At 53.7% G+C, this 12,724-nt stretch overlaps 1 protein-coding gene across 3 annotated transcripts in view; it reads left to right on the forward strand.

The window, feature by feature from the left end:
• Positions 1–12,724, forward strand: part of PTPRU (protein tyrosine phosphatase receptor type U) — a 74,614-nt gene that overhangs the window by 13,099 nt on the left and 48,791 nt on the right. For all 3 annotated transcript variants that reach the window (XM_074926385.1, XM_074926386.1, XM_074926387.1), the window contains exons 2-3: positions 4,669–4,797; positions 12,388–12,659. In XM_074926385.1, coding sequence (XP_074782486.1) covers positions 4,669–4,797; positions 12,388–12,659 — 401 coding nt within the window. The remainder of the gene's footprint in view (positions 1–4,668; positions 4,798–12,387; positions 12,660–12,724) is intronic.

A 12,724-nucleotide genomic window follows, 5' to 3' on the forward strand; every position in this document is an offset into this window, starting at 1 on the left:
GTAGTGGTATTAACTGTTTATCCTGTGTAATGAGCTTGATCCTTTGATGCTCCAGGAGCTGCTGGAAAAGGCGAGGGGTGAAAAAAATCCTGACCCCAAAAGGTCACTTGCATTAGCTTTCCTGGCTGGTGCCTGCACTGTGTGGCATGGGGTGCTGGCATGTGGCTTGGTGTGCCCCCAAGATGCTGCACCCCAGAGGCAACCACGGGGCCAAGACAATCCTGGCTAAGCCAAGGTGGGAGCAAAATGGGCTTTTTCCCATTGATTGGCTTTGCTTTGTCCTAGACCGGGAGTCCTGGATGTCCACCCCAAATTTCATTGTTCTGGGGAGCCTGTACTTGCTGAAGCTCGAGTATAAACCCTTCTTTTATAAAGCCTTTCCACTTTTTGGCAGTTATTTGTGTAGCATCCCCATCAGATGATGCCCTGAAGGATCTGGGTGGTGTCGTTGCCCCCCTGCGGGTACTGGAGTGTTCGATCCCATCAGGGATGGTACTGTGCCACCCTTCAGCACCGGAGCCTTTTCAAGGCTGCTTCGTAAAAGGAGAGAAGCCTGTGGAGCATGTCCCATGGTGCAGGAGGTTAAACAGAAAAGGTTTAAGTGTGTAATTAGCTTTGAAGTGAGAGGAGCGTAGACTAGGCAGATGAAAGAGCCGGGCAGGCTGGTGGGCTGGCGGCCACGTTCCTTGGTGGCCACGGGGATTTAATTAGGAGTCATCTGTTGTACTTGGTGGTTCGGTCTTTCTTTTCCTTCTTTGCGAATCCTTCGTTCTCCCTCTCCCCAGCTTTTCTCCTCTCCATCCCTGGGAGGGGGATGCTGGGTGGCAGCAGTACCCAGGCAATGCTGTGCAGCACTGGTACCCGTCTCCCTGGTGAATCTGTTAAGCCATGCCTTTTTATTTCTTTTTAAAAAAATTTGGTCCATCTGGTGTTTAACACCCGTATTAATACTCACCCTTCTGCTTCCCTCCTCCTGTGCATGCCCTGGTGGTACCTGGGAGGGGTGCTGGCTGGCACCAGTACCCAGGGGGGTTGTTGAGCAGCATGGATACTAGTTTCCCTGGCAAAACCCTCCAGCCACCTGTTTTTACTTTCTTTTTAAAAAATTTTGGTCCATCTGCTGTTTAACCCCCATGTTAGCACTTGCTCTTCTGCTTGGGCATGCTGTGGTGCCATGGACGTGGCAGCGGTACCCAGAGTGGGGATACAGGGTGGCAGCAGTACCCATCTCTCTGGCAAATCTCTCAAGCCACCTTTTTTTCTTCCTTTTTTCAAAATTTTGGTCCATCTGGTGTTTAATCCCCATGTTAGCGCTCATCCCTGTGGTACCACGGGGGTTTTGTGTGGGATGTTTAACAAGGTACGTGTTGTCCTTGACACGGGGTTGCCTGTCATGTTTGGGGCAGGCTCTGGGGTTGGGGGGGGGGGGGGTTAGGCGACTCTGGGGTGCTCAGGCATGGTCTTGGAAGCGTCGTGCCCCTGGGGAGCAGACCGTTACACCCCCAGCAGTATTTTTAGCCGCTCTCGTGTTGGAATCGCACCTCCTGCGCTCGCTGCCTTCATCTCACCGCCGGGAGCTGCTGTTATCCTGGCCTCGAGCCAGCACAGGGGCTGGGAACTGGGGGCTCCTTGTTTCCCCCGGTGATTTTTTTTTTTAGGGCGCATCTGGACCTGAAGTGGTCCTCTCTGGCTTCCACAGACCCTGCCCTGCTGCCATTACCCCTCGGGATGGGTATAACCATCCCCGTTGCTGCAGATGGGTATTTCATGTTGCAGTCTCCTTGCAAACATTTTGAAACCTTTGGTTTTGGAAAGCTGCTCTGGGTTTGCTCCCTCTGACTTTCCATGGCTGCTGGGGCACCCACAGCCACCCCCTTTGGAGCTGGGATGTTGACATTTAATTGCTCAGGTCTTAATTTTTATGCCCCTCTTAATCTTGTGATGGGGAGGGAGAAAGGGCTGGAGGTCAAGCTTCTCCCCAGCCCTACCCTTGGATGGGGAGAGATGGTGCCAGAAGCACCCTGTAGCTCATGAAAACCAAGGCTCTGCGAAACCCTTTTTATTTTTTCCTGTGTATACAAATCATAGACAAATTTGCTGGTGAGAAGGAGCAGCTGGTTGAGCCACCTTCATTTCACACCATGGGTGGGGGGAACGATGGGAGGGAGGTCTTGTGTGGGGAAAAGCCATAACAATAAACCTGTCCGAGGAGGGAGATGGATTGGTTTGGTCACCTGTGCCTCTGCCAGCAAAATACCTACTCGGTGTAATTGCATTTTAAGCTTCTGGAGCCTGGGCATCGTCTTGCAGGTGGCTGAGGATCTGGCCTTGGGGTGATGGAGCAGTGGGGAAACTGAGGCACAGGACCAGTTGGTACCAGTGGCTGTGCTTGGGGTGGCAGCAGGATGGGGGCGGTGGGGATGCAGCCCAGGAGGAGGAGGAGGTTACACCTCCCCGACGTTGTTAGCGGCTGGGAGTAGTTTACTGGGGGTGACGGAATTGCTTTTCCCTGGGAAATGGGGCTCTGCCAGCCTGAAACACTGTTTGTCTCTGCTCCGGTTTCTCAGATTAAAAAAAAAAAATCACTGAGAACAAATTTCTCCCTCCCAGAATATCCCATTTCAGCAGATCTTGGAAAGAAACACTTGGGCTTTCTTTTTTTTTTTTTCCTCTTAAATCACTTGGCACTTAGTTTCTGACACTGTTTTATTTTGAAATTTTCTTTCCTTCCTGGAAAATTTTGACAGATTTGTGCTTTTTCTCCTATTAGGAAGCACAGCCAAGTTTCAGACTCTTTAAAATCCGGTGTCTCGTGGCGAGAGCCGAAGGAGCCGAAGACTGGGGTCTGTGGTGCGGGGGCACATCCGCACGTGGGCTGGGCAGACGCTCTGTTTCGGGAAGGATTTTAAGAAAGCTGTGAGGTCTCAGTGCCTCCAGGCATGTGAATAGGAGAGAATTTGCTTTTAGTTTTTAAAAAAAGAAGTTTCTTATGGTTCTGAGAAGAAAAAAAAAAAACACACAACCTTGGTGATGGAGCTGGAGTGCACCCTTGTGCTTTAAAAAAATGAGTGTAAAGAGGGTAGAAGCCCCAGATATGTATTTGCCTGTGAAAAAGTTGGGAATCGTAGTGTTCTGGCCATTTAATGAGCTTTTTTCCTAGTGTTTGAACTCGTGTTTGCACAAGCGACGTGTCTGAGCATCTCCCCAGCATGGGGAAGCACAACCCATGCGGACAGCAGCGAGGCCATTAGCCGGCAAATCCCTGGGTGGCAGGGGGAATTACTGATGTAATTTGGGGATAAAATGGGAAAAAAAGCAGAAGAAATAATCCCCTGGCCGGGCTCTGCTTTCATGCTGACCCATTAGGGGATATTTGCCTTTGTTCATTCTGCTTGCTCAGGGCTTTCTTAACGTGCCTGCCCTTGTCAGCCCAGGGGCTCGTATTAATTAGCGCTGGCACCCTGGTCCTCGGTAATCTGTGGGTTTAATGGAACAATAGGTCAGTGTTAACGGAGCGCCCCAGAGCTCCGGGGTTTGGCGGGATGCAGGATGGGGCGGGTGGTGGGATGCAGGATGGGGGGCTGGATGTGGGGTGGGAGGGGTGGTGGGATGCAGGATGGGGGGCTGGATGTGGGGTGGGAGGGGTGGTGGGATGCAGGATGGGGGGCTGGATGTGGGGTGGGAGGGGTGGTGGGATGCAGGATGGGGGGCTGGATGTGGGGTGGGAGGGGTGGTGGGATGCAGGATGGGGGGCTGGATGTGGGGTGGGAGGGGTGGTGGGATGCAGGATGGGGGGCTGGATGTGGGGTGGGAGGGGTGGTGGGATGCAGGATGGGGGGCTGGATGTGGGGTGGGGGGGTGGTGGGATGCAGGATGGGGGGCTGGATGTGGGGTGGGAAGGGTGGTGGGATGCAGGATGGGGGGTGGGCTGGTGTCTGTGCTGTGTCTGTGTCACCACAGTACATGTGGGGACAAGTGGCCTCTTGGGGTTTATTCCAGTTCTCTGTGCTCAGCTGAGCACCTTGCGGACTGGTGTGTGGTGTTCACTTTTGCAAAGGATGAAAACCAACCCCTAACCCCCACCAGATAAACAAAAGTGCTCAGGAGTTCCAGCCGGCAGCTGGGGGGGGGGGGGGGGGGTGTGGGGGTGTCAGTGGTGCATTTTTAGGGGTGTGATGGCTGTGGGTTGTTGGAGGTCCTGGCTGAGACCCGCTGCTGGCGTGTCAGGCAGTACAGACCCCCAAGAGCTCAAGGTCAAACCACGTGCAAGCGGGTGGAGGGCTGAGGTCAAAGCAGGAATTTTGCAGGAGCCCCTGGGATCTTGTGAATCCTTGTGCGACAGCCACGGTCAGGTGCCTGTTTCTTGGGGGAAACCCCTCGTTTGGTGACCAGCCCTCGGGAAGCAAAGCTGGGAGCTGCATCCTGCTCCTGTGGCTGAGACCTCCCTGGGAGCTGAGACCTGCCAGCTCACTTCACTGGTGGGGAACCGAATGAGATGGGGAGGTTAGCAGCAGGCAGGGCTATACCCTTGCTCGTGGGTGCAAATGAGGGGATGCCTGGGGTCCCCCCACGTTTTGGGGGCAGCACCCCATCCTGGCAGGGCTTCTGGAGAGGGACCAGCCGCTCCGCGGGGTCTCAGCGGGGGCTGACGGGTCTTTCTCTCCGCAGCTGGCTGCACCTTCGAGGAGGACAGTGACCCGAACCAGTGCGAGTACAGCCAGGGCGAGGATGATGACTTCGGGTGGGAGCTCATCCGCAGTTATATGATGCCACACCTGACGGCTGACCTGCCTCACGGTGAGTCCCGGTCCCCAGCGGGGCCACGCTTGTCCCCTGCATCCCCGGGGACCTCTGCCCCCAGCCCACCCCTCGGTCCTGTACCTAAACCTCCTGGTTTAATTTCTGCAGCGTTTTGGTCTTGACTTGCCCTCAGTTGTGTGGGCAGGGTGCTGCTGTGCCTGCTGGCAAGGTGTGATGAGCTGTGTCGGTTCTCAGCACGGTGAGGCAGGGTGCTGTGTGACCCCGGGGAGGATGTGGCTTAGGGACAGGGGACATAGGACCCTGCTGCTGCTGGGGGGAGGTGTTTTTTTAACAGGGACATCAAATGGCTCTAGGTGCCTCTGAGTCATATGTTGCTGCCTTGGCAGGGTGTAACCCCATGCCACCCTAACCCGCCCTTGGGCAGGGGGCTGGGGAAGCCTGCAAACAGTCTAGGTGTGTATTTTTGGGGGTGGAGAGCCAAGATTTCTAGCTTTGCTCCTTCTGCATGTGACCTCTACGCTTGCTGCCCACAGCCTGGGCACCCCCAGCGCTGGCTGGGGGCTGTGTGGGGGATGTCCCCTCCACCACGGCATCTCCCTGCCTGCAGCAGCAGGATTGCAGCAGCTCGGGCAGCTTTCCAGGCTTCCCGCGGGTCTCGGCAGCATCTCTGGCAATGCCAAATTCCCCATCTGGCACTGAGTGCTGCTGCTGCCAGCCGGGATGCGCCCAGATCCCGTCATCAAGGGGCACCTCCAGAGCTTCTCTCCCTGACTGGGATCTGTAGCCACTGTCTGATCTTTCCTTGCTGGTGTGTCAGCTCGTGCTGCTTTTGCAGGCTCATGAGAAATTCCCATCTCTGTGAGATGTGGAAAAGGGGGGAGAAAAAAAAGCATTTCTGGCTCTTGTAAGTGTGGGGAAGGGCTTGTGGCTGTGAGTTGGAGGCATCTCCAGTGTCTCGGGGAACTGTGGGGAAGAAAATGCAAATGGACTTTTTAAAAAAAATCACATTGCTTTTAAACCTTTTTTTATTATTTTCTGGGTCCAGCTCCTCTATGATGGGCCAGGCTGAGGGAGCAGAGCCAGCTGGGCAGTTGTGGGGAGCTCCCCCTCTCCCATGAAGATGGTGTCAGCACCGTGTCTGGGTGGCATTTGGGGGCTTTGCTTGCTCCCAGCTCCAGACTGTGACCCCCTCGAATTATCCCTGTACCCATTTGCTCTGTGAGATGCTCTGGGCTCAGGATGCTCCTTGTTTTCAGGACTGCTGGCTCCTGCCTGGTCCCTGCCCTCCAGCTCCTCCTGCCCGGCCTGGAAGTCAGGTCCCACGTTGGAGATGGGCAGGAAGAGAGAAGAGCTGGTTTAGAGCTCAACAATAAAAATGACTTTTTGTTATTAAAACATTAACTGCTCCATAGAAAACTCTTTACTGCTCCTTCAATCTGCCTCCAGCTGTTTATCTTGTGCCTTGTTTGTGCTAGGGCTCAATTTGGCTTTTCCCCTCCACTAACCCTCCTCTTCCTTTACCTTGTTCTCTCTTCCCATTGCCTTTTAATTCCTTTCCTGTCCCTGCTGGCATGTCCTGGGCACCGAGTGAGGCCTGAACAACCCTTAGCTTGCCTGTAGGACTGCTGACATCCCCCTGGATTTTTCAAATAATTGCTTTAAACTGAACTAGCCTAATTTGTGTGTGTCCTGGGGGTGTGTGTGTGTGTGTGTTTCCAGGGCAGCAAGGAGGGAAATAGAGCTGGGGATTGAGGTGGCTCATCATGGAGGGTCTTAAACCTGTAATTAGTTGGGTTTTCTACTCTGTTTTCAGCTGCAATTTAAAATTGGCAGCAAACTGCCTGAGTTTAAAGCCTGGAGGCTTGCAGGGGGCTGAGGGGGTCCAGTGGAATGGGGCTGCTCTCTCTGCTAGAGGAAATAACTATGGATTAGCAAGAGATGGGGGCTTAAATGCAAAGAGTATAAGAAATAAACTCCAGAGTTGATGTGGAAGTGGATGCAGCCATCCCGGGTGGATGCGGTGGGGCTGAGCTGTGAGCATGGAGCATGGCAGGACCTGTCCTGATGCTGATCCACAGTGACACCGAGGGATGCTCATCCCCATAACCAGGGGCTCCCCTCATACCGGGTAGATACTGTTTACTCATGGTCTTGGGGCACCCAGTGGGTGCAGGGACCCTACTTTTGTGTAGCTTTACCCCCAGTGTGTGTGGGGAGCAGTGCACGAGGCTCCTGCAGCCTTATCACCCCTCTTGGTCTCTGCCAGCAGCTTGGTGGATGAGTATTTCACAGCACCGGCGCCTCTCCAGGGAGCACTTTCCAAAGGAGTCTCGTGGTCTTAGATTAAAATGAGTTTTTATTGGAGATCAGCCAGTTTCAAGGAGCGTAGGATTTATTGGAGCGGATGCTGGCTGCTGGCCACCCGCCTCTACCTTTCCATTCCTCTTTCTTTTTGCTTTCTTGTTTGGTTTGGGTTTTTTTTCCCCTCTCTTCCCTTCTTGATTTGTCTCTTTCACCTAAAGACGATGGATGGGTGTCTCCCATGTTGCAATCATGACTTTTTTTTTTTCAACTCTTTGTTGTTTTTTCTAACGGGAGCCAGGTAAGGCAGGCATGAGGCTGCACCATCACCGTGTCTGCACCAAAATAACTCCCTGGATGCTGTGGGTGCACTTTCCTGCTCTCACCTGAGCATCCCCTCTGTGTGCCAGGCTGATCTGTACTTGCTGATGTGTGGGGCTCTGTGATATTTAGTCTTGCAGAAGCCCTGCTCTTTGAGGCTGGGGAGAGGAGGGGCAGCATGTGCCTTACTCTGCAGCACCTGGCTTGGGGCACCCATGGGGCTCGCAGCATCCCAAAGCCCTGTGAGGAGCAGAGGACCAGGCGATAGAGTGGGCCAGTAGTCAGGGATGAGGCAGGGGAGTGGAATCAGACTGTTTGGGGTTTTTTGAGCTGGGGTGAAACACAAATTGGGATCACTTAACATCAGAATAAAACAGGGTGTTTAGGTTAAGCTCTGCATGAATTTGGATGGGGCAGGTCCAGGCAGAGCAGAGGTTGGGTCCTGGTCCTCACCCCTGCAGAGACGTTAGGGAACAAGGATGCTCTGTGGAGCTCCAGGGTCTCCCTGGGAGAGGTGCAGGCACCTTTTTTTGTTGCTGCTTGAATTTGCATGTGGGAATTCAAAGATGAGTTAGGCTGGGAGAAACTGTGGCCAAAACTCCCCGTGGAGGCTGCGTGTGCTCCTGCCCCTTTGCAGCCCCATCCTGGGGGCCAGAGCACTCGGGTTTCTCCACTCTGCACAGTTGTGCTCAAAAATACTGAAATACCATATCTGTGGGTGTTTTCTCTTGAATGGCTTTTTTCCTAGGTTTTCCTTCCAAACTCAGTGACATTAGAAAACCCTCCATGAATCGGAGTTTCTGTTCCCTGCGTGGTGCTTCCCTCTCCCTGTGCACGGAGCTGCCGTCGTGCTCCCCACGCAGCCGCATCGCCACGCTCTGTCACAGCCGTGCTGGGGGGTGACCCAGCTGCTGCCCCCACCCTGAGGAGCTCTGATGTCCCTCCATCCCCTCCAAGGAGTTGCTGCTTCAGTCGGTAGCTCCAGCACTGCTTCCTGACCAGCTCCCTCTGCATAGCCATAAAAACCTTGAAAACTTAAGCTTGATTTTTGGCTCCTGGGGGAATGATGTCTGTCCAAGGACCCTGTGGTGGTGGCAGAGAGGCCCTTGGTGATGGGGCTCCCCTGGGAGATGCCCAGTGCAGAAGTGGGGAGTGGGTGCTCAGTTCCTGTGCCAGCTCTGATACGTTGAGAAGATCCAGTGCAGGAGGAGGCACTGTTGGGCTCCATCTTCCAAAGCGATTTCTTGGAGGCAGACGCTGCAGTGCTCAGACCCGGTCCCCTGGCACCTCTTGGCTGGCGGTGCCGCCTGCTGCCTGCCATTCTGCCTGCCTTTTCCTGGCTTTTAATAGCTCTTTGATTTATTTTTTTTTTAATTTTATTTTTATCTCTGTGGTTTTGTAGGAGGAAAAACTCGACAAGGCGGGAGAGCGGGTTCTTCCCTCCTCTTTTTGCTGGGTTGTTTTGGGTTGTTCCCGGAGGGGTGCAGGCAGGATCCTTGGGAGAGGCAGCATGAGGGGGAGAGCTGCTCCTTCCCTGCGGGCGAGCAGGGCTTCAGCCTGAAGCTGGGGAGAGAACCCTTGGGAGCTTATTGCCCTCAGATTCACAGCCAAGGTTATCAGAGGTGCTGAGTTATCCTCTCGGACCGATCTGAATCCCAAAGAGTTGCTGATGATCCCACAAGTTAGGAAAATTTGGCTTGAGACCTTGCATAAGGACTTTCTGGGAGGGGTACAAGGCTTTGTGTGCACAGGCCCTCCAGGCTGGTTTTGCAGCTTAAAAACATCATCGTCAACTTTTGCTTAACAAGTTTATATGTTTTCCCCAGGGAACATTGCTGGAAACTTGTTTCTCTTTTTTCATGTGTTTGAAATATTATTTAGCACTTTTTGAGTCTTTTCTCTTTCTCCACAGAGTGCTTGGGCTTTTCTATAAAAGCCCACCTGAAAACTAAATTAAATGATATTGCTGCAGCTGAGCTGGGGGGTTGGCATAGAGAGGGGCTCCCTTGTTATTTACTGTGACAAAGCAGGGTGACAGCTTGCCTGGACCAGCATCTCAATTCAAACTGACCTTAAACTGAGGATCAGAGGAAGGATTTAACAAGCGAAGCACAGTACTGATATGTGCCTGCCTGAATCCCATCCTCTGGTTTGAAGTCTCAACTGGAAGATGCCCTGGGGCTGTTTCTACAGCTCCCATTTCGTGGGCGGTTCGGAAATTATTTTCCCTGTCATGATTTTTGGAGCAGATTTTTGCTGTGTAATGCCAACATATGGACAGAGGTCAAAAATAACCCCAGCTGTGCTGATAATCTGTGATATTGCATCAACCCTCTGGCTGCTGGGAGCAGTCCTGCCTGTCCCCCCCCTCCAGCTCTGGGACACAGCAGAGCTGGGATGCCCCTTCCTCTGACTTTGACAGAAATTAAGCTAAGCTTTACAAACTGGAATTTGGCAGTTTGCACAGCTCTTGCTGCAGCTCTGCTCTTGCCCTGGCTGGGAAAGGTGCTGGATCCTGGTGGAAGTTGAGTACCCAGTGGGGTGGGGGCTCAGGGGGACTCTGGCAGTGGTGGTGGATTAACAGCCCACAGGACTTGGGGACCCCCAAGTCCTTGCTCCATCTCCCTGGGAGGAGCTGTGCAGCCCCTTTCCCCCTGGATGCCTGGGAGAACCCCAGATGGATTGAGAGACCAGGGAGGTTGGTGATGTGTGGTGTGACTGTGTCCTGTGGGGTGGGTGGTGGCAGTGTGTGTGCAAGCTGTCACCCCCTTGTCACCGTTTTGTCACTAGCTGGCTGTCCTGCTGGCTTCTTGAGCTCCCTGTGGGCCAGTGCTGCTGGTGGGAGCACCCAGGCAGGGCTGTGCTGCCATTTTACTGGGGTGCATTAAAAAAAAAGACCAAAAAGCCTCACTGAAAACCAAAAACATCCCCTGCAAAAAAACCTGTAACCCTCAGCCACCTCTCTGTGAGGAGCAGCCTGCTCTTGTCCAGGCTGGGGGATGCTCTGGTGCAGGATGCAGCACCCCAACACAGGGACAAGTATCTCTTCTCCTGCATTAAAAAAACCCTAACCCGTACTGTGGTCTTGAAGCTGAAGCTGGGACCAGTCATTTATGGGGGAGGATTATATAATTAGCACAAAAGGGAGCAGTGGGAGCCTGCTTTTTCTGAGGCAGCAACACTTGGAAGAAAATTAAGGGGGGGGAAATATTGCATGGGGGAAACCCTGTCAGATGAGTGATGCACGGGTGGATTGCCACCCATTCATGCCTGTGGTTCCAAATGACCTTAATGGACATTCTCAGTCTTTCAAAGGAACTTGTCAGTGGTTTAATTTTAGTCTTGATCTCTTTATTTTGATCCTCTGGCTGCTTGTTTTTAAAGGCTGGGGAGGAAGAAGGGTCTGTGTTGGTTAATGAGAGCCTGGCAGAGGTGGCTCTAGGGAGATGTCCTCAGGTGTGGGGCAGGTCATGCTGCCATTGCCTGGACCAAATGGAGCTGATCTTGTTAGTGCAGAAATAATTTTGCTAGGGGAAATAAGAGAGAAGAAAAAAACAAAAAGGAATGAGGCCTTCTCCTCTGTCAGTGAAACGCATCTGTGATTGATTCCAAGAAAATAAATTGTTATAGTTTTATTTCATTCTGAATATCTCCCTGAGGGACCAGGAGGGCCAGGCGGCCATGCGTATCGGCGACACGGTGGAAATTTTGCTTTTTGATGATCTCTTTCCCCTGTCCTGGCTCCCATCCCTGCAGGATGCACTGGAGGATGCGCTGTGGTACCCAGCACTCTGTCTTCTCAGCTGATGCTGTGATCCCCTGGGTGTTTTGGGGTCACTCCAGGCACAGCTTGCAAATGCTCAGGGCGATGAATGGGTGCCCCCCACGATTCCCCGCTGCCTTCGTTAGGCTTTTCTTGGTGCTGCTTGCTGGGAGCTGATGGGTGGGGAAAAAAGCGTGTGAATTCGTTTAAATTAACCGGCGGTGAAAGCTATTAATAATTAAGCGCATACTGTCAGGAAAACAATGGTAGACTTGAATAAATGGCCTAGCTTTGTTACTTACAGCTTCTGTCCTTATTAAAATGAAAGGGATATTAATAATCGCCTTGCCTTTGGTGATGGGGAGGGTTTACCAAGGCAGCTTCCCATCCCCTCCATATCCTGGCCCCGCTGCTGTGTCGCATGGCTCTGGGAGCTGCCACAAAGAGTCAGGGCTCCTGTGTCCCCCTCCTGCCCACCTGGGACGGAGCATGTGGGGCAGGGAAGGGTGCTGCCTTTGGGATCCCCTTTGGGATTTTTCATCCTGCCTTCCCCGTAAGTACGGCTTCGGGGTTGCACTGTCACAAGCGCCGGGACTCCTGATTTTGTTGGTGGTGATTTTGGGTGATGGGCGGTGGGGTACCAGCAGCTGCTGATGGTGGGGAGCTGGCTCTGGGGCTGACATCCCAGAGAGCCATGGTGCTGCTGCTGCTCGTTAAGCCGACGAGCGCTTTTTTTTCCCCCTGCGAACGCCTGCTGAGCACAGTTTAAACTCGGCGACAACTGCGTGGTAAATGATACGAGGCGATGGGAATGGAAATTAAACGGCTGGGGCCCGGCTGGGGAGGGGAGTATTGACACAGCCGAAGCTGTGAGCATTAAAGGAAAGCAGGCAGAGAGTCTCTGGTGGCATTGAAGCCATTACCGACCCTGGCATCCTGGGGGGGACCAGCTTATCCTGGAGACAGTGGGTCTGATCCTTCCTGCCTTGCCCAGCAGTCAGGTCCCATTTTCATGTCCTGCTGCTGCCTAAATAGACATCCAACACTGACTCCATCCCGTGCCCCTCGTTCCTGTCCTGCATGTCCCCGTGGGCCGGCAGGGACTGGCACCACTAGGGCTGGGTTATGCGCATCTTTGCAGTCCCATATACTCCACTTACTCCACCCCTGCCGGCAAAGCTCAGGAAATTTGGAACAGGGGGATTACTCCTCGCTCTCCCCCATTCTCCCTCCCGCCGCAGGCTCCTACCTGATGGTGAACTCCTCGCAGCACACCCCGGGCCAGAAAGCTCACCTGCTTTTCCAGGCGCTGAGCGAGAATGACACCCACTGCCTCCAGTTCAGCTACTTCATGTACAGCCGGGACGGCCACAGCCCCGGCACCCTCAGCGCCTACGTCCGGGTGACGGGGGGCCCGGTGGGCAGCGCTGTCTGGAACGCCTCTGGCTCCCACGGCCGGCAGTGGCACCAGGCAGAGCTGGCTGTCAGCTTGTTCTGGCCCAGCGAGTACCAGGTGAGCCCCGGCAGACCCCCTCCTGCCCTTTGCATGGTGTGGACCCCCTGTTGTGTCCCCCAAAC

This window comes from Athene noctua, chromosome 24 (genome assembly GCF_965140245.1).
Source record: "Athene noctua chromosome 24, bAthNoc1.hap1.1, whole genome shotgun sequence".
Classification (NCBI taxonomy): Eukaryota; Metazoa; Chordata; class Aves; order Strigiformes; family Strigidae; genus Athene; species Athene noctua.